At 38.5% G+C, this 22,644-nt stretch overlaps 1 protein-coding gene across 3 annotated transcripts in view; it reads left to right on the top strand.

Annotated features, from left to right (window-relative positions):
- Positions 1-22,644, top strand: part of ETV7 (ETS variant transcription factor 7) — a 475,597-nt gene that overhangs the window by 19,894 nt on the left and 433,059 nt on the right. The window contains exon 1 of one of the 3 annotated variants that reach the window (XM_044076620.1): positions 10,623-10,961. The exons of 1 other annotated variant lie outside the window; for it this stretch is intronic. In XM_044076620.1, coding sequence (XP_043932555.1) covers positions 10,926-10,961 — 36 coding nt within the window. In that variant the 5' untranslated portion in view covers positions 10,623-10,925. Of the gene's footprint in view, positions 1-10,622; positions 10,962-22,644 lie in introns of those variants that run through there. One more of the 3 variants, XM_044076619.1, reaches the window with a different exon arrangement.

The raw sequence follows: 22,644 nt of genomic DNA, 5'->3' as shown, positions 1-22,644 counted from the left end.
AAACATACATTTGACACTACAATTGTCAAACAACAGAAAATAAGCATTTTTGCTAGATGAATGGTACCCAGGAGTGAGGTGCACATTTGACAAACTAGGCATCTTTCTGCACCATATTACAGGTTCTTGCACATGAATGGAAATGAACTTTTCATTATACTTCTGCTTACGGTCATTAATGCCACTTTCTGACTATGTTACAGAACCGTATCACGCTGTACATGTGGAAGGACTGCCAACAGTGGCATGGTCAATCAGCATCAGAGCTTTCATGGATCAATAGTATTAGAGCCGGCTGTGGTGGGGAGGTGGAGATAATGTATTGTTGCAAAGGAAGAGTGTATGTGTGTGTGTGTGTATATGTGTGTGTGTGTATATGTGTGTGTGTGTGTGTGTGTGTGTGTGTGTGTGTGTGTGTGTGTGTGTATATATATATATATATATATATATATATATATATATATATATATATATATAGGGGTCTACCTGAGAATATTGAAACCCCATATCAGTGAATCCCATTTCATCAAGACGACAGTATTGAATTCTCACTTATGCGAAACCTTAACCCAGTGAAAACATTCACTGGGAAACTAACCACTTGGCCACCCTGGAGGTATTTGCCCTTTTCCCCACTGTAGTGCAAGCTCAGAGCTGGAATATATAGTCATGGGGGTATGGGGGCCACAGTCACTCCACATCAGGGGGTGAGAGAGGCAAAGACCCCCCCCCCCCACTTTGGTGGGCTTTAATAGCTTTGTTGTGTGTATGTTGTCCTGGTGGCCAAGTGGTTAGTTTTCCGTTGAATTTTTTCACTGATTTAAAGTTTCATTTATATGACAATTCGATATTGTCTTCTTGATGAAATGGGATTCGCTTATATGGGGTTTCAATATTCTGAAGCGCGCGTTACTGTAGTTCTGGTAAGGTGCATCTACCTGGCCTTATGTTTGTTTATTTGATTAATTGTACATACTAGGACCATTGTGTTGCACAGCTCTCTATATTATAGCTGCTTTATGCATGGTTGTTAGACCTCTTTATCTACATTGTATTGCCATGCGTGTTATCAAGGATGTTATTTACTGCCTTTAACCATGAATTATGCTACTGGTATTATTTGTGTTCTGTTTACCAGCATACTGACAGTTGTATGCTTTCACTTAATTGTCTCTGAATGATGTGAAGGGTTTTCTCTCACATCTCCCAGGATACCAGGTATATGTACACCACACCCTGTCTATGAATCCTACCATTAAAGAGGAGAATATATATTCACTGTTTATATGGATGCATTGATTATAGAAACAAACAAGTCCTGTTAGCAGAAGTAGTGTATTAAAATTAAGTTGTAGTACAGTGAAACTAGCCTTATCCACCTGAATGATAGGCCCATATGAATCAGAGAAGCCCTGCCTTGATCTAGATTTATTTTATTTACATACCTACTTAGTGTTTGTTAAACTTATAAGCAAACCAGTCCAAACTGGTCCTTTTATGCTGTGACCTGAGCCACAATGCAAATAGAGCTATGGACAACCAGTTAAGGCAATCAGTATATAATGTATGCATAAAGCACTGTAATCCAAAGTACAGCTAATATACACTGCACAAAATTAGCATAACAGGAGAGAGTGTAGTTAATGGACTTCATATTTAACACACAGTAGTTTAAAATGAGCACTGCTAAATTCCTAATTCCAAAAGAACAAATGCAGCAAGACCAAAGTCAAAAGGGCAAATGTTGAAAACCTGGCAGTACAGAAGGTTGAAGCGTAACGTACTGAATATGTCGCTATGTAATACATATTGAAAGACTAGATATCAGCAGCATCAGTCTCTTTCTTTGCAAAACTGTAAAACTCTATAACAACATGAGGTTGTAATCTCCACCACCTTCCCTACCCTCGGTCATATGCAAGCTGGACAAGGTTTAAGCTTGTCAAGTATATGTCACTGAGCAAAAACTTACCTGTCACAGTTGAGAATCTCTACCATTGCAGCATTAGTGTGCCAGCAAGATTTTGGGCTTTTCAATTTTCTAAGAGGTTGTGCTGTCCTGGAGTTAGTATATGTAAATAAGAAGCATGTATCAGACAAATCCTCCATGTGAAGGGTACAGGGGCTCTTGCCTCCATGCAAAAAATGTTTTTTTTTATCATAGGATCATAGAAAATTACTAGGCTAATTGCCCTGGGCCCCTTACAAGCCTTGCCAAGAATTTATCTCCAAAAAAGAAACCACAGTCAGCACCTGTCACCCCTCTCAGTGAGGGACACAAGTGGAACCCCTGGGACAAATTTGTGGTTTCCCATCCACTCATCAAGGTTGTGCTTGTAGAGGGTCAGGGAAGTACTCTGTTTGACGTGTATGGGAAGTCTGTTCCAGAGACGGGGCAGCCTCTGTGAGACAAACCTGTCTCTCCAGCAGGTTTTGTTGATGTTACATAATAAATTTAGGCCTTTCGAGTGGGTAATGTACGAGTAGTTAGACTTACAGATGTGGAGCATCTCTAGCAGGGTAGGGTCCAAGATTACCTTGTAGGTGAGACACAGATCACCTCTGAGCAAGCTGTATGATACTGAGTCGAGTGATAGTGATTTCAGCCTGTCTGTCCACATAGGACAGGTGTTGGAGGCCATGGATTCTCTTTGTAAGCTATTCTGTGACCTTTCCAGTTGGTGCAGATGTTTGGAACAGTACATACCAAACGGGAAGTTATACTCAATTATTGGCCTAATGAGGGAGGAGTACAGAGAGGTAATAACCTCCTTTTTTGTGGATGCAATCCCTTTACTTATGAGATGAATTAAGTAAAAGGCTTTTCTTACCGCTGCCATTACATGATGGTCGAAATTAAGATTGTTGTTGATCCGAGTACCCAGGTCTCTCACCACAGGTTGCATGCTTAGGGGGTTGCTGTTGATGTGGTAATCAGTAGGGGCTGTGTTTTTGCCGAATGGTATGATAATACATTTTTTGCATTTAACTTGAGGCCATGACTTTGGCACCAGTCATTTGTTGCTGTGAGACCCTCATGCAGTATGTTACCATCATTTGGGGAGACAATGACAGCAACCAACTTACAGTCATCCACAAAAGTGGTCAGCCACAGGCCTTTTGTCTTTGCCTGGACCTCTGAGAAGTAGATGCCAAGAAGTAGAGGTCCCAGGACAGATCCCTGGGGAACACTACTAGTGACAGGTCTGCTGTTGGAGGTGGAGGTGCCTATTTTGACCTTGTGGGTCCTATCAGTGAGCCAGCTGGCCACCCACCTGATGAGTTAGAGATTTATGCCAAGTTGTGTTAGCTTTTTGATGATGACTGAGTGGGGGATTGTGTCAAAGGCCTTGGCCAAGTCAAGGTAAGTTGTATGTACTGACTTTCCCTCATCCAGGGCCTTGGTGACAGTCTCAAAGAAGTCAACCAGGTTCAACAGGCAAGATCTGCCCTTGACGAATCCGAACTGGGTGGGGTCAAATGCTTGGAGATTGCCTATGTCTTTGTTTATGAGATCCATAGTAATACGCTCCATGGCCTTACAGATCAGACTTGTCAAGCTAATGGTGTGATAGTTTCCCAGGTCAGTAGTGGCACCACCTTTGTGCAAAGGGTTGATAATGGCAGTTCTCCACTCTGCTGGAATGAAGCCTGTAAGTAGTCTGTGGCTGAATAGGGTGCTCAATGGCGAAGATAGTTCTTGCAGGAGATGTTGCAGAATACAGACTGGGATACTATCAGGTCCCATGGAAGCTGTGTTCTTTGCCTTAGATAGGGCCTTTAACACTTGATCTATGGAGATGTGAGGTGCGGGACAAGTATCGGGGGTATGGAATGGGCCTTTGGGGGGACAGGGGGGTGAAGTTTGCACTGAATCTATCTGCCAGCAGGTTGGCTAAGTCAACAGTATCAGTGTAGGTGATACTGTTAAGTACTAATTCGGAACAAGCCTGGGCTTTGCCATGGAGGTTCCTGATGTAACTAAAGAAGTCTTTGTGGTTTCACAAGCTAGTTTTGATTCATAATTGGCTTTGGAGGTTTTTACTAGTGATCTAATTTGCTAGTTGAGGCTAAGGAGGGAGTTTTTTCAGTTTGGAATTTGTTCCATTTTGCCCTTGGGCAACAGTTTCTTCCTTTTGTTGAAAAGCCTGTTGATAGAGGATGTCTACCAGGCAGGTTTGTTTCCTTGAGGAGCAGGTTTCAGTTCTGTTGGGTATGGTTGTATACTGCATTGGCATACTGTTCAGCATATTTGTCAGCATCCTCTGAGGTGGGCGGTGGTGTGACACTATTGATACCCTGCCTTAGGAGGTTGTAGTCAGCTTTTGAGAAGTTTTTTAGCCAAGTTAAGGCTGGGGGGATTGGGTGGGATAGAAACTTTGAATGAGACAGACCGATGATCTGATCTCATATCTATGGGAATGATGCAGTGGTCACAGATTTTTAAAAATCTTTTTGAAGCTTCTTCACATGTTTTTTTTTTCCACCTGAAGCTACAACCAACGTAGACTCATCCAAATGTAGTGGACCCATCTCCTCCAACATAGAGGACTGTGATTATATCAAAACCACCCTTGACTACAGTAGTGACCTAAACACTCAGTAAATTGCATGAACTGTACAAAACATTGTTATTAAACAAAGGCAATGAAATGGCAATGCAGACAATTTATGCCATTTAGAAAACATCTTGAATGGAAAGCACTGTGGGGATGTCTGGAACAAAGCCATGCAAAGAAAGAGCAGCTACCATGAAAGTTAGCTAATGTACAGAACTACAAACTGGCACAGAAAAGAAGCAAGTGAAGCTAATAAATGTTTTATTTTAAATTATGTGAAGGAGACAGCAAGACTATGAATCAGTGCAAGAAAATTATCATAGAAAATGCAATGAATATAACTGCTAAAGTTGCCAAAGTTCTGCTAAGTAGTGAAACTCATAACACAGAAAAAAAAATCTATAAAAATATCTTACTTTGCAACAATTGAAGAATACTCTTTGCTGTCTGAACAACTCTGGTTGAATCATTGAAAATTCAAGACTGAAAAGGTTGCACAAAGAGGCCATCATAGCGACAGTTGCAACAACTACCACTAAAGTCACATTTAATCTAACTGCTGAGCATTTTAAGAAAATCTGTTCCCAGAATACTGCCTGTTTTGTGCTGTTTTTATTCATTAATTTAAAAGCGTATGTCTCTGAAATAGTCCAACATTTATTCATGAAACTTTTGGGGAATGCATCTGGCATGTCTACAACACCACCACCCAACTGGGCTCATATCCTGAAAGTAAACAAAGATGCAACTGCACCTTGAATTTTACTGTAAAAATAATTTTTAAGTTTCATTTTTTATGCCTGAACATATACAAAGAATGAAAAAAATCTGTTTTACACCTAAACATTCCTTTTAGGTTGAAATCACACCAACAGTATACATTTATCTTGTTAGCAGAGTTTGTTATATTAGCCCAAAGAGAAATGAAAGCTGCAAATTTGTTTTTGGTGGACTATTTTGTGAAAGTTTCACTCTTTCAATGTACAAAGCACTTGGCATGTAAAAGTAGAATATATATGCAAGCTAGTTATGTTATTTTAAACACCTTATTAAATTATTACTTGAGACATAGATACACATGCATTAATAGAAAAGAAAACAGAGCATAGTAATATTTTTCCATCTACATACATTATAAACTACAAATATTTTATTTCATTATTAACAATTATATTTCAGTCCAGCATTACATAAATTATTCCTTGCTTCCCTTAAACCTCTCTCTTCCTCCTGAACATTATTCTGCATGTATTTTCCCAGGTCTACTTCGACCCATCGAAATTTCACTTAACCGAAACTGAGATAACTGATCCTAGTTAAGTGAAAGTGTGTTTTAATGAAAATGCACTTTCTCGAAAATCATTACATCAATACGTTTTGCTAGATCGCAGTACAGTGAGGATAAGGGAATATTCCCCTTTCCCCACTGTAGTGTGATCTCGGAGTTAGTATATATAAGCAGCGGGGGGGGCACACCCCCCCACATGGGGGGTGCAGGGTGGCCTGCCCCCTGCATAAATAGTTTTGTGGATTTTTATTTGTTTTTATTTATTTTTTTTTTATTGTTCTCGATATACTGATTTTCACGAAAGAGCGTTTTCATTAAAATGCACTTTGGCTTAACTGGGATCGGTTATCTCAGTTTTCGTTAAATGAAATTTTGATGGGTCGAAGTAGACCCATTTTCTCACAAATTCCATTAATCTCTATGCAATTTGCTCCTTCCCTTTTTAACGATCTCTCTTTCAGTTATTTTATCTCTTTTACAATATTCATTACTTCAAATACAGTTGGTTTATATTTTTATTTCTATTTCCTAGTAATTGCTATTTTGGCAGCCAATAGAATTAAACTTAATAAAATCTCACTTTGTCTAGGTGATTCAGATCCTGTGTCCAAGCTCAAAAGAACAATTTCCTTAGCTACGGCCATTTCCTCCCCCAATATTTCTGACAGACTACTCTAAAATCTGCCCACTCATTACACTGTTGGTAGGATGTCCATTGGGGTCTCAGGAACCACCACATACAGAAATCACAAACACCAATTTATTATGCTGATGTTTGTGATTTCTATACATGGTGATTCCTGAGACTCCAATGGACATCCTACCAATTGTGCACTTTGCTGAGTTCTTTTTTTTTTCCTGAACTCCCACAATATATATTTTTTTGTTCAGCTGATTACACTCCAAAAAAAAAACATGTTCTGAGTTACCCCCTTTTTCTGTATCACATCTCACATTTGCTAGCTACCCAAGGAAAAAATTCTTTGAAGTCTGCTTGAGGTATAAAAATATCTAAGTAAAAAAATCCTCAACCTTCTGAACTTTGTTGCATACTTGGGAGCTTAACATATGCCTTACCATTGTTCCCTTGTAAATTGCTTGTCTCTCCACAAACTTTTATAACCTTCTCTCATCTTATTGATGCAAGCTAATTACATTGACATGTTTCTTATTAAGACGGATATGTAGAAACTGGTGGAAAAAAGTGGACATTGGAGATGGGGACTTCTGACTGGGTCCATTAGTACTTCATCTGAGATTGAGAAGAAAACAGAAAAAGGAAATGGAGTGAGGTGAAATGAGGAACACCTAAACAAAAGGCCCATGTAGTGCAAGTGGTAACGAATATTGTAAAATGTAACTAAACTGAAAAAGGAAGACCAAGCTTCAACTTTTTCAATTTACACAGCACTTGGCATATGAAAGTGGGAAATGTATGCAAGCTGATTATGTTTTTGTAAAATATTTATTAAATTATCACTTAAGACATAAAAACACATATATAAATAGAAAAGAAAACAACCCATATTAACACATTTCCATTTACATACATTATGCATTACAAATGCTTTCGTTCTTTATAACAGTTTTATTTCAGTCCAGCATTACATAAATCGCTTAATTCTTTAATTCTTGCCTTCCCTTAAAGTTCTGAATTTCTCCTGAACATTATTCAACTGGTGAGATAAAGTACACATAAGTAACAGTGTGGTGCATGGGCAGGAAAGATTAGAAATAAAAAAGGACACTAATAATCTAGAGAAGAAATGTAATAGATTCTGGATGTAGTGCAACAGGGTGGTGGGGTAGCCATACTGCCAAGAGAGAAAGTACACATCACTGTCTAAAGGAGCGTGAAATAACAGACATTGAGAGAAAATAGTTAAGGTGGAAAGAGTTGTGGTAGTTACTGTGAGAGGCTAGAAAAGCACCTGGGTTAAGTGTTAAAGCAGGGAAATAGGGTCAGTGCAATAGATATGTTGTAGACTGCTGAGGGAGAAATTCTGGTAAGAAACAGGGATAAGAAAAAAAATAAGCAAATTTCAACAGGGAATTGCACAGTATAAAATAAGGATGCTGTAATGATGGATGAATTGTACTCCAGTTGGTAACAGTAGGAAGAAACAAACAGCGAGTATTTAGGCAGAGATGTCACCCTGGGAGACAAACTTAAGTATATGAACAGTGGGCATGCACTGGAAAAAGATATAAACCTGATAGAATGAGATGATATAAGAAAATAGGTAGCCCAGATTATTAATATCTGTGGGAGGAAGCAAGGAATGATCAATTTTGTGAAACAAGCCAATATTGTGGTTTTGCCTAAGGAAACATGGAAGGGCTTCAAAACTAGACAAGTGCAACCCATCTCTTTTAGTACTTCTTATTTGAGTTTTTTTGCAAATTTTCTTTCATCTAGGTTACAAATCAGGGGTTTATTAAAGGCAGGTAATTCATAGATAACTGGTGTTTTTTCCAAGCCCCCCCCCCCATTACTTGAGTGATATAAAAGCAATGTTAAAAACTATCTATCTATATATACATATATATGCATGCTGTGGGCAGTGTGTGTGCCCACATTTCTATCTGGTTTCCTATATAGATAGCACTACAATAATAGAAGTAGTTGAGAAGCATATGAAGCAAAGGATTATCAACAGTGATGAAGTTTATATCACATGGACTCAACCATTACCAACATTTCAAAAAATATATATAGATGCAAGAAAACTAGATATAATAGTCAAAGAAAAAAAAAAGAAAACCGAAGCATTGATCATTGAAATTGCCACACCTGGTGATTACAGTGTCTGATGTACAAAGAGACACAAAGTCATAGACTACCATGATTTGTAAAAGAAAGAAAGGTTATGTGGAGAAAAGATGCCTGGCAGTTCCAGTAGTAGTAGCAGGAATAATGTGACTAATAAAAAAGAAATTACAATGGTGCTTAAATATGCTATCAATAAATGTAAACCCGTATGAATTGCAGAAACTGGCAATTCTAGGTACACTGCAGTTGTTGAGAAGAGCATTCTTGTCTAGCATTAGACACTGAACCAATACTAATTTCATGAATTCTAATCACACCTGGACTTAGGAATAAGTTCCATTAATGTCATGGTATTAGAAACCCAAAATTGACAGAGAAATCAAAACCAAGAAGACCACATTGTCTCTTGCTCCTATTTTATATATGTTATATAATGTTCCCATAAAGGAACCAAACACTGCTGAACTGGAAGCATTCTTAGATTCCTTAAGTTTTCCACGGTTGCATACAGAATTTCACTCAAATCTTGATACTTGTTTTTGTGAAAAGAAATTTCTAGAGGTGATAAACACTGTTAAATTGCATACATTGTCAGGTCCAGGTGCTTTTACTGCAAACTTTTCCCTATAATAAAGAAAACAATTCATATTTGTCTCTTTCACTCCCATTTGACCTTTTAATTACAGAACTGCCATTCCATGCCTCCTTCAACTACTGCTTGCCATTTACCACTACAGGGTGCTCATCTGCCAACCTGGAGACCTATTCTCATTGCTTCTTGCTAAGAAAACATCTACAAATTGTACTAAGTTCATTGTATGTTTTTTTTTTTCCTGGGGACTTTCAACAAATAGACATAACATATCCATTTCTTAACTTATGGGGTTCCAGATTTTCAACATACCATCTATGAGGCCATGTTCATTTAACTGTCATTCTAATTGTTGAATTCTGTTCCAAAAAGTGATTTCACACAATTGCTGCAAAACCACCCTTCAGTGTAGAGCTGTGTGTACAGAGGCATATGGGATACTTAATCCTCAATATGTGGTGGCCTAAAATCAGTTGTAAAAGTTCTGAATTTATTTTTAATGTAGTGGAGCTTTAAATATAAGTTTACCTGGTTTCAATAATCCAGATTTCATTTCCTGCTTCTTGCAAATTGATCAACATTCCATTAATGTGGATACATTTTATTTCACAGATCTATCTTGAAGCAGGTTTGCAATAGCTATACCCATCCTGGCCAGTTTCATCTGCAAATGGGTCAAACTGCAAAGGTTATGTTATACTTACATTTGCGGAATATATTTTCCTACGTTCAAACATATTTAATATATTGACAAGAAATTTAGCACATAGCTGTTTTGTTTTATTCCTTCATAAATGTGACATCTGTCAATTCGTCTCTCATATTCAGCCTGGAATGTTTCTTCCTCTGTCTGAAAGTATTCGCAATTGCTTTGCAAAATCACATCCCGTGGTACTGTGTCCAGGAATATAGCCCTCCCCCATGGCAGAAGTGTACCCCCAGCCCTATAAAATGCACGTTTAAGAGAAAGAGAAACACATTTAGGCAACCAGGCATTTGGGAGAAAATTTTCTTAAACTAAAGAACCACAAATTACGGTCATTACGCTACACTTAGAAAGAAAGAAAGAATAACAGAAACTAGCATACCTCATCTCACAAAATAAATTGTTTTTAAACATGTACCGGAATGATGTATGTTGCTTCTGTGTGTGTACGTATATAGACACAGAGCTGCATAGAGAGAGAGAATTATATATAGATAATACACACGCTTGCATAGTAAGGAGAGAAAATGTGGCAGAGTGAAAGGTTAAGTTTCCTATATGGAACTTCAGTTGCCAAGGTTCCTTGAATCAAGAGAGGGAAAGGCTGCAGCAGAATTAGTAGCTCAAGTGGACAGATATGTTAGCAGATGCTAGGAGAAACGTTTTAAGAAAGTTCGTACCGCAAGCAGGAGTGAGATTTTTTTCTTTGGCATACGATATTGCAACTTCCCCCTCTCTAGCTCCCTCTCTAGTTTGCTGTCTTAAATCCGGTTCCTTTCGATTTCGTTTCCCGGAAGAATTCCGTACTTTACAAATCTGCACTTTACTCCTTTCGATGCTTGCCTGTGTGCCAGAGGTGGCTTTCTATTTTCGTGCGTGTGGTACTTCGTATGAGCCGCCCTCCCTGAAGTTGGTGGTGGCATTAGAAGGAGGAGGGGGTGTGCATCGGATTGCAAAGCTGCTGGGGAATCTGTGCTGCGTACCTGTGTGGCGCTGCCTTGCGAATCATGACCGAAGGTGTTCCACCTCCACCTTTGATCAAGGTAAGCTCGCGCTGTCATTCAGTGTGGTCGTCCCGGAACTCCGGCACAAGTCAATGGGGACTTGGGTAATGTCATACTGAGACTTCCAGGGCGACCCCAAGTTGTAAAACGTAAATTCAGCAAGGAGTTTTTAAACAGGTACATTGCAAGAAACCTTCAGAGGGTCATCCGATGTTGGTTTATAATCTCTTCCTACTGATTGCAGGAGGTTACAGCTAGAATATCCGTTTAATCCTAACCCGTTAGTAACAAACCGTGGTAAACAGCACCGAGCTTGCAGTGTACATTTATTCAATAGCGGGAGACTTAAAAATGTATATTTTATATAACAAGGTGAGCGTCAAAATATTTATTATTATGCCATGATTGTTTAATGCACATGAAAAGCATAAGTTACCAACGTATACGACAAAGTTTATGATTAGTACAAGCTGGAAAACGACCCTTCACAATGTTTGCAGTATTCCTTAAACTGTGGAGTAATGTGGTGGTCTAATTGCAGTGGAATATTACTTCGTCTGGTAATCTACTTTTATGGATAGCCTTGCACTGGGTTGTTATTAAAAGGGAAGTATACACCAGGCACACTAATGGGACGTTATGAATTGTGTTTCAGTTTTAGTTTTGGTCATAGCTTGGTGTATAGTACATGTACAGATATTAAAACAACACGCCACTGGCTTGTTGCTCCTTGCGATGTGTCAGTTGCTATACAGCTCGTGTGCGGAAGTGGACCAGGAAGTAACCTGATGCGTCAGACAGGTGTGTAGGGTGTGAACAGGCAAAGCTGGATCGGTAGATAGCATAGTGTAAGGAGGGGCCACTTCCAGGGCACAGGTAGGAAACGCTGGTGAGTTAGAAGGCGAAGGCGTTTTCTGAGTTAGAGCATTTGGTGAAATGGTTGTTTTACTTTTGTCATACTTACGTGATTAGGAATGGAAACTGAACCAACCCACTTCCCTCCCCTAAGCCCGGATATCAGAGTTGGCAAAGTCATACTCGTGATGCGTAGTGCTGCGTGTCTAGGGTTATGCTTCTCATAATCTCTTAAATTGTCTCAGATTTTGGCTCAATGTTTAAGTTGTTCCTTTGGAATATTATGTGGCAAAGTGAGCAGCGATGATTGGAGAGACAAAATAATATTCTCACGGAAACGTTACACGTGAATGATTATTCAGCCAGTTATATCAAAATGCTAACCGAATAGTCCATTTAACTAAATAATATAAACAATTAAAAGTGACTCGGGGATGTGACATTCGTCCCTGATTTCTTCATTTTTTAGCGGGGTGGCTTTGTCGCTTATTTTTAACCAAAGTAAATAGTAAAAAAAAGTCCCACAGGCAAACCATTCTTATTCTGAATAAATTGACACCTGGCTGTGAAAGCTTTAAGGGAATGTGATCATAATTACAGGCGCAACTTTGCAAAGCCTTTTTTGGAAAGCTGTTAGAGCTGTTTAGTTTGGTGTATTTATCAAGTAGAAAACGCTTGCTTGCTATTAGTTTACGGAGTTATTACTTTATCCAATTAATACTTTTCGTTTTAACATAAAAAAAAGTTTAATAAAGGGCAGCAGGAATATCCCCGGGATGAAAAACAGGGGCCTTGGCATTTTGTCATATTAAATGCTGCAGGCCAGGAGCTATCACATCATGTTATTGTTGCTGCCATCCATACCTCTCAACGGTCCAGATCTATGCCTCATATTTTTGGTCTGGTCCTCATAAAGTTTGTGATTTTCTGGCAAGTCAGTCAGATGATCTGAGGATTTAAGTCACTAAATAATGATATACGTTTATGTTTCAGACTTCATATACATCAGAAAAATGCACGCCAAGACAAATCCTGTTATTTTAGCAACATTCTAAGTTTATAAGAGTACTATTTAAAATCTGTCCCTATTTTGGGGCCTTTGTCCCATCCATTCTGTCAGGCTTTGTCCAGATTTTTTTTGCTAAGAGGTTGAGAGTTGTGCTGCCATCTCTGGACGCCCTTCTTCATATACTTAACAAATGCATAATTTTCAACTTTTGCCTACTACAACCATATAACACTCTCTCTCTCTCTCTCTATATATATATATATATATATTAAGGTAAGCGGTCCTAGATGTAAGCAAGTTACAAACATAGTTGGGTTGTAGGCGTACACCTAGACAGTTAGAAGCATCACCTGACTTCTCTTAGTTATATTTTTTCTGAATGACACATAGAAATTGATTTATTCAGGTGAGTACACCGAGTATGGCAACACCATTGTTACATCCATGTGTCTACATAATGGATACCAAACAAGAAGGAAAAGAGTAACACTTGTGGGACAGATATTACATCTGATTTCAGAAATAACAGAGCAGTAATGTCATTGGAAGCCTAGAGCTAATGTAAATCTGAGTATAAATGCTTATGTTGTGTGGTGGATAGCTAATTGGCTGTCTGGCAGAAGGCCAGAACCCTTGTGGTTAGTGTCACAGGTGCCACTTTGAAAGCAAAAGAAGTTACTGGCGATGTACCTCATAACTCTATGCTAGACCCTCTCCTATTGGTCATCTATTTCTCAGACCTTCAGGCCTTCACTCCTAACACATGGTTATCAACATTTGCAGATTATTGTAAATTGGGAATTATTATTTGATCTTTAACTGACTCTGAATTGCTCCAGCATGGGTTAGACCATATTAGCAACTGGTACAAGGACAATGGTCTGAAATTATAAATTAATGTGAAAAAAATGTGTTATAGTTAATTTTGGTAAACAAAACATTTTCCTGTACCATACTGATGACATACCTCTTCAATCAGAGCAACTCACAAGCAATTAAGGCACTTTTGTTTATAATTTCTTATCTTATTTATTTATTTGTCTTTCTTGACTGGAAAAGTCTGACTGAGTAGAGACTGTTTTCAGTGGAGGCCCTGGTAGAAAAGATCCATCACAGTACCATTTATATTAACAGGTCTATATTGTAAAGTTGAATGCTTACCTTATTGAATCCCTAAACGCTGACCCGTCCTTATCGAACCGCGAAAACATCAAACGTCTAGAAGAGCAAAACCGGAAACGAATCGTCATGGTTGGCCTTCTGTTGTATAGCTCCTTAAGGTAAGTGTGCGATAGTTACGGACCTTAGGGTTAGGGTGCAGGTTAAGTTAAGTGCATACATGGTGGTATATGTAAGATTTAGTGTAGGGTTAAAAGTAGGGTTTAGTTTAGGGTTAGAAGTAGGGTTTTGGTTAGTGTATGTATGTGGTGGTAGGGTTTAGTTTAGGGTTAGAAGTAGGGTTTTGGTTAGTGTATGTATGTGGTTTATTTAGTTTGTTTGTGTAGGTAGTATGTAGCGGGTGGTGGGGTGGGACAAGTATGATAGTTTGATGTTTTGAATTTTGCGGTTTTAGGGCATTCGGTGTTTATGCGGTTCGATGAGAACGGGTCGACGTTTAGGGATTCGATAAGGTAAGCGTTCGAGTTTATAATATAGACCCTATATTAACAAGTGAATTTCAGACAGTTCTTAGAAAAAAAAACTTACTTTTTTCTTGAAAAAATAATAAACATAATTACAAGACAGCTATATACAGTAAAATATTTACATCAACAATTATAAGGTTATACAGTTCTTGTAGCTCTAAAAGCTCTAAAGAGAAACATTATTGTAAAGAAGTTTAATGTTCTTACATATCAGTAAAGGAAGGTTTCCAAGGATTTCAATATATGTAATGAAATAGGTTATATAATTATGTAGGAAGGGAGATTTTAGTGTTTTATAGGTTTTTAAAGAGCTCAAGAGATATAATGAAGTTATAAAGTTATGCAGGAAGAGAGGGGAGAGATTAGTAGTATATATGAGAATAGTTCATAGTTAATTACTAGGCTAGTTGCTTCTTGAGCCATTGTAAGCCTTGCTAATTTCCTTTCTAAAGGTGAGAATCAAACCATATACCTTCTGTCTGTCAGACAAACACTTTAACCATTATACCAACACCAACCTCCTAGTGGGTTGGTATAGTGGTTAAGGTGTTAGTGGTAGTGATAATAGCATATGACTGAAAGAGCATGGTATAGGATTAGTTCTGTTTAGGCTGCCTGTTCCAAATTGGTGTATCTAGAAGGTTTATAACTTAGGTATACAGGGGATACATGAGAGGGGTAAAGCAGTGGATGGGAGCAATTAGAAAAAGAGAAAGATGAAAAGCATTGTTTAAGAAGGGATAAAAAGGGGTGTATTGATTCAAGTGCAGGAGTGAATATTAATGTTGGTGATTCAAGTAGGGGAGGGCAAAAAGTTAGTGATAAGCAATAAAAAGTTGGTGTTTTCACTAGTGGTCTAAACCTGGTGATGACCATGAGCTTGACAAGGCTTGAGTAAGGTATTGTTTGAGGTGGATTTTATAGCTTGGAAGTTTTAGTCATTTTTATTTGCACAGGGATAGTGTTCTGGAGCTTGAAGATGCAACAAGAGTATACTGTGTACCCCAATGAACTATTTGCATTAGTAGTGCTTAGTAAAAATTTATCACCAGCACCGAGGTCCCTTGTTGGAGTGTAGGGCAATAATGGGCATTGTTCAAAATAATATATCAATTTGTATGTCATAACTAGCTGAGAGTGTGTTTATGTAGTTGTTAAGCTGTAGTCAGTTTAGCTGTTTTACATCTTGGCAGTGGTGAGTTTGGTGGGTGGTGTTGGTAGCAAATTTAGCTACTTTGTTGCAACAGGTGGCTAGTTTGGATGTTAGTGTAGAACTTAGGTTTGTAAAGATAGATGAGCCATATAAATGGGTTGGAGCATATAGGACGAGGGCATGTTTTTCACGCTGAGTCTGTAAGGTACAGTTTTTGTCCTGTAAAGAAAGCCCAGTTTCTTGTAGATCTTTAATTGTTTGAAGAATATGTTGATCAAATTTAAGATTTTCATCTATTACTATGCCCATTAATTTGGTATGTGGTACTACCTCAATTTTAGTATTATTTGTAGATGTAGCCAAGAAAGATGTTTTTTGATAAAGATAATATCTCAGGGTAAAGAGTATCAGTTTTGTTTTACTGGGGCTAAGGAGTAGGTTTGAACTTTTCAGCCAGGTTTTGATTGAAGAGAAAGAAGTTTGAGTGATTTATTGTAGTCTGTATATTGTGGGGACTGTACATATTAAAGTCAAATCATCTGCGTATTGTCTTATATTTGCTTGGTGTATGGCAGTGTGAAGCTTGTTTATAAAAATATTAAAGAGAAGGGGGTCCTAGTACTGAGCCCTGAGGGACACTTATGGTAACAGGAAGAGAGGTCCTGTTGCCATTTGACTGCTTCTTGCCTTCCAGATAGATAACTAAGAAAACATTTCAGGGAGGATCAGAAGAGACCTATAGAAGAGAGTTCATTGTGTAAGCATTGGTATGATACAGTGTTGAAAGCTTTGGATAAGTCCAGGAACACAGTTGACACTAGGGTATCATTGTTCCTATGCTGGTTTATTGTGTTGGTGAAGTGAACAAGGGCAGTTATTGTGCTGTGGTGGGGTCTGAAACCATGCTGTGTTTCTGAGAGCAGATTATTTGAATTTAGGTGATGTAGAAGCTGATCATTAATTCATTATGTAAGTATTTTTTGATAGGGAGAGAGGATTGCAATGGGCCTGTAGTTATTAAACACTGTAGATGTGCCACCTTCGTGTAATGGTATAACAAAGGATTTTTTCCAGACGGAAAGAACTTATTTTTCAGATATAAATCTGTTTATCAATATAGACACCAGAAAAGCAATTGCATCTGCAGCCATTTTTAAGTCATCTGAGGGGAGTTGGTCATCAGCTAGGGTGGTTGGTTTTAGCTTATGGAAGAGTTTTTGTTAATGGTGGAAGTAGGTACTGAGCTAGTCATGTAGCTGAGGATATTAATTGGAGGCTGTAGGTACTGAAAGCATATTGGAAGTGTTAATGTTTGTGAGGGACAATATAGTCTTTACAAAATAGTTGCTAAACCCGGTAATTTTCCTTCTCCCCTCTCAGCTCCTGTTTTATATTGTTCAATTCATACAGTTGTTAAGTATCTCTGGAAACCCTCTTGCATTAAGCCATGACTAAAGAATTGAATCAGTAATATTATTGGATGTAGGGATAGGGGTGGTAGTTTGGCCTGGATATAAAGGTTTATTTATGGATGTCCAGAAGAGTTTTGGGTTGTTTTGATGTTTATTTTGGAGAATGTTGTATGTTTGTACTTGTCATGTTTTGTTTGGTATTTTATTTTATTTCTTAATTGTCTGAAAAGTTGAAATGTATTTTGTGTTCATTGTCTGAGCTACTGTTTTCAGGCTTTGTTACACTGTAGAATTAATTTCTTAGTTTCGTTTGTTAGCTATGGTGCAGGATTAGGATTTGATCCTTTTAGTATGTACTAGGGCAAGGTTATTGAGGATTCTTTTGAATATCTCATAGATATTTGTGATGGCAGTGTCTAAGGGCATAGATTTTAATATTTTCCAGTTATATTCTGTTAAGGATTTGATAAAAGTGTGTTTCTCAAAGGTTTTAGAGTTACAAACTTGGTTGTACATTTTATGTTTATCTTGGATACTGTAACTTCTGAGAGTCTAAGTAGGTTGGTGGCCACTTAGACTGTCTGGAAGGTTACTGGCTGCCCTGATTTTGTTGTGCCTTTTAGTAAGAATCCAGTCTAAGGTTGATTTTCTACCAGTACTTTTTTGGACACTAGCAACTGATGTAAATAACTGTAAAGCCATAATATCCTTGCAGGGTTAACCAGGTATAGGGAGGCAATGTGTTTTAGGGGCTGTTGATAACTTTTTTAAACATGATATCCTGGCAGGGTTAACCAGATATTAGGGCGGTAATGTGTTTTGGGGATTGTTTATGATTTTCTTTTTTTAACATAGTACACTGGCATGGTCAACCAGATTCTAGTGGTCTGAGTGTTTTGCAGGCTGTTGATGACTTTCTTTTTTAATATAATATCCTGGCAGGGTTAACCAGATATAGGGAGGCAATGTGTTTTGAGGACTGTTGATGGTTTTCTTTTTTAACATAATACACTGGCAGGGTCAACCAGATGCTAGTGGCCTGTGTGTTTTGATGGGTGTTGATGACTTTCTTTCTTTTTTTTAATATAATATACTGGCAGGTGTCAAACAGATACTAGGTATGCAGTGTGTTTTGGGGGGCCATTGGTGGATGACTTTTTTAACCTGATATATTTTACAGTGTTACTCCAGATACATCAGGATGGTTTGTCAATGTTTTGTTGTTCAGATAAACTCTACTCTTGCATGAGTCAAGTGTGTATGGGTGAACTGAAGTAAGATGTGAAATAAATACAGTGATGTAGTCATGGTCTTTTATTTTCATTATTTTAAACCCTGTAGGCTCAAAGCAGATTCTCTTGGTAGGCAGTTGGGATGGTGGCAATGCCTATGTGTGAATGGAATGACTGCAGTTCTGGCTTGCTTTTTAAGAGTAATGTGTATTTGAGTGAAGTAAGATCAACCACAAGCTCTGAACTCTGAGTATTGTTTATGTGAAAAAAAGAATACTTACCTTAATGACAGTGTTGTCTTTTTTTGTTGTTGTTTTTGTTTTTAACCTCGCAAGATCAAATCAGATACTGTGGGTGGGATAGGCAGTGGAGACTGGGGCTATGTGTGAAAGAAACAACTGGCCCTAATGTTTACTGCTTTTGTAATTCCAGCTTTACAAAACTGTAATACTTTTCTGTCTGTATTTTAACTCATTACATCCGAGTGACGCCTCCAGGTGCATCTGCAGTTAACTCCTACTGACACCTCTAGGCGTCAAATATTGCTTGTTCATATCTGCATCAATAATTCCAAAAGCATGCTATGTATAAGGTTTTAAAAGATTTCAAAGCTTAAACAATGGAAAACTTAACTGTATTAATATTTGACCTCTGTCTAATGCAGATAAAGAGATAGCAACTGTTGTTTTTATGATATTAATTTATATAGATATAATGTTCACATTTTCTAAATATCTCAACAACCAAGCAATACAGATAGAACTCCTTAGCCTCATATGAAAGTTCTCTGCTAGTTGAATAAAATTCGATAGTACGTGTATAACTTGAGTGGTTGCTGAAATATTGTAAGTTGTTTATAAAATATTACAAAAGTAATTGTAACTGTGTTTACTGTGACTTATAAAATTCCATTTAATACCTAGAACCTAAAAAATGCTGTCACTATAAAAATAGTTTGTGCTGAAGGGTTTGCCATTTATACTTTTTTCATAACCCATATGGTTCCAGAGATATGAACATTTGTTTGAAATGTGAGGGCATAATTTTATTCTGTTAAAATGCTTAGGCTCCGCCCATTGGAGGTTAAAGTGCTAGCTTCCTCAGCTCCATTGGACTGAATCATTTAAGAAGAATGCAAAATAATTAGTAAATGTATGAGTAATTCTTAATGTATGTTATTTCATATCTGTTCATGTATATATTGAATGTTTGTTTTAAAATGTTTCTAATATGTTGGAGCTTTTCTCCCTGGACATTTGCTGAAAAGTTTTTATTTATTTATTTATTTTTTTACTAAAGCTGGTTGTAGAAACTCTGGTAAATAAATGTAAAATAAATAAGGTGTATTTGGCTGGCACACACAAGCTGTAACTAATGTTTCTGCGAACAAAATGAAAATAATGCAAGTATGTAACCCAACTGTTACTATTATTTCCACTTTAATCCTGAGAGAGTAAAAAGTGACTACTTTAGTTACATAATGGGGGATGTTTGTGAATGAAATGAGTTGTCTGGCCTTTCTGTTTACTGTTGTAATTTAGGCTTTGAAAAATGAATGTGTATTTGGGTAAAGTCCGCTATCATACAAGCCTGTAGCTATTGTTTCTGTGCAACAGAGTAAATTAATGTAATCATTGGTATTTTTGTTTTAATCCTTGGAGGGTCTAAGCAGGTACTTTCGGTCAACAATTGATATGATGGCTGTTTGTGGATGAAATGTTTGTCACTGTAGCTTTGGTGTAATAATTCTGGCTTTGCAGGACTAATGTGTATTTGGGTGAAATAAGATGAAATGCAAACTCTGACTGTTTGCATGCATCATTTCAATACACTAATGAAAACATTATTACTGATGCTGGCAAGGCCAAACCACCTTCTTTAGGTAGGTAACAGGTATGGGGGTGTTGTTTGTAAGTGAAATGAGTTGTCTTACTATTTACTGTTATAATTCTGCCTTTACAAGACTACTGTGAATGTGGATATAGTGAGATGGAGTGAGTAAAAGCTCTGACCTTTGGCCAATGTTTATGTGAAAGCAATATAGTTAATGTAACTGTTGTCTTTTTTCCCATTATTTCAACTTTCTAGGTTCAAACCAGGTACTTTCTTTAGGCGATTGGGATGGGGGACTTTATCAGTGTGAAAAAGAAATGACTGGCCCTGCCATTTACTGTACTAATATGTATAGGGGGTAAGCATACAGACTGTGACCACTGTCTCTGTGTAGCAAAAATGAAACTAACACAAATTCTGGAAACATGTCAGGGTTGATCCCACTGTAACATCGCTCTGCCCCTTTTTAGTTGTCCCCACCCATTCAGCTGTCTCCTGCAGCCTCCCCCCCTTTGATTTGGTCATCAGCCGTCACTGAAAATAGCACATGCAAATGCCATGATTGAGACTGCATAATAAGTTGCAGTTCATCAGGATTTTGAATGCTTTGCATTTTTTATTTAATTGGCTGATAATTGCCCAATTAATACGGCCTGGAAGATAGGGGGAAAAGGTATGAAATTCAGCTGACCTCATGGTTCTTTGATGTGAATTCCCTTTAATCTTTTTCCTGGTATTGTGCATGGGAGTGAAAGGGGTGTGTCAGTGACGTCAACATTTGCAATATTGCAGTTGGGGATTCTAATGGCATTGTTATATGAGCACTTTAAGTATGCTTCAGTACCAACAGCCTTTTACAGAATTATTATATTCTGTATAGTTTGTACTGGCTGGTGGTACTGATTTGCTCACAAGTCAGATGTTCTTCGTTCCACATTGCTGCAGTCCTTACTATTGGGTAGTCCGCTGTCCAGTCGGCCCGAATACCAGAGTATAAGGCTGACGTCGGTCAGGGCGCATTAGACTGACGTCAGTACGTCAGGGTACTAATGCGCATGACCGACGTCATATCCTCAGTCTTTTTTGCCACATGGTCCGATGCAGAAGCAGTTTTGCGAGTGCAGGTTGGCGTTCTGAAATATTTCCGAAGCCGGAGTTTCAGACCGAATCAGAGTTGGCTAAGTACCCCGTTGGGGAACATTTTGGTTTTTTCTTGCCTCAGTATTTAACCGGATGTCAGAAAAAGTGAATAACTGTATTTCTTGTGGGAAACAGATACCTCATAGGGATTACCATACCTTGTGTATACCTTGTTTAGGGCCTGAGCACGACGTTGTTGGATGCCGCTCTTGTGCTAGGTTTAACAAGCGCACTATTAAGAGACGGTTAGACTGTGCCAGGTTAGTGTTTGGGAAGCGTTGCAATTATAAAATGCCGCCGGATGCTCCGACCGCTTCGGCCCAAGAGGCGCAAGGACAAAACAGCGAAGCCTAGGGTTGATGAACCGGCAGTCCTGGACGCCGGTTCTTTAGAAGGCTCAGTGGAGCCAGAGGTTTTGCCAGGAGTTTCTTTGGAGTCTCAGGCAGAGACTTTACTGTTACAGGATGTGCCTTCTCAGGAGGTAGGCCAGGCTGAGGGGCTTCTCAGGTAACTGTTCTTCCCTCTCTTCCCAAGGTAGTTAGAGCCTCTCCTTCTGTTGCCAAAACTTCTTTGAGAGGTAGGCCAAGTTCAGCTTCAGTGGGGGCTTCTCCTAGCATTTCAGGTTCTGTGCCTAAGAAACATATGCTTAAAATGGCAGAAGATTTGATTACTATGATTAGAGGTTCTATGCCCCCTCCTGATAAGAGGCCTAGGGTGGAACCGAGTTTGATAGTTTTGAACAGTGTTCAGAGGCTTCTGAGTCTTCTGTAGAAGATTTGCAGGAGTATCCTCCTTATTCTGATTCTGATGTGGATGATTCCACTCCTACAGCTTCTCCTCCTGAGGATTTCTCATTTTCAGAGACTCTGCATTCCATGAGGGAGCACTTTAAATGGGAAGGCCAGGATTACTCTGATTCCAGGAAAAGGCTTAGGGAATTCTTGTTTTGCCCCAGCATAGGCCCTTAGCTATACCTCCTGTGTTGAATGTGGTGGAAGATGTTTTGCAGAGGCTTCCCTGAACCCTGATTCTTTGCCTCCTGCTCCTGTTAAACCTGATAGGTACTATAGGGTGCCTGAAGCTCATAAGTATCTTTTAAGAGTCCTAGGGCAGACCCGAAACTGTTTCTCAGGGACATAAAGGTGTTAAGGCCTCTGTGGTTAAAAACCCTGTTCCCACTGATAAAGAGGCAAGGGCTTTGGATAGATGGGGAAAGAAAGTGTATACTTCTTCCACTTTAGCCATGAGGGCGTTGAATTGTCAGTTTCACATGCTTAAATATCAAAATTATCTCCTTTCACAACTGAAATCTAAGGTGGATGCTTTGGCGGAAGGTATTGAGTGTAAAGAGTTGCTGGATTTAGTTCATGTGTCTGAACAAGTGGGTAAGCATTCCTTGCAATGTGGTTTTGATGCTGTACAGGCCTCCTCGAGGGTGGCTG

This window comes from Protopterus annectens, chromosome 7.part0 (genome assembly GCF_019279795.1).
Source record: "Protopterus annectens isolate FY-2018-M chromosome 7.part0, PAN1.0, whole genome shotgun sequence".
Classification (NCBI taxonomy): domain Eukaryota; kingdom Metazoa; phylum Chordata; order Ceratodontiformes; family Protopteridae; genus Protopterus; species Protopterus annectens.
Note: the sequence above shows the minus strand (reverse complement) of the source record. Positions and strands in the feature narration are given on the sequence as shown.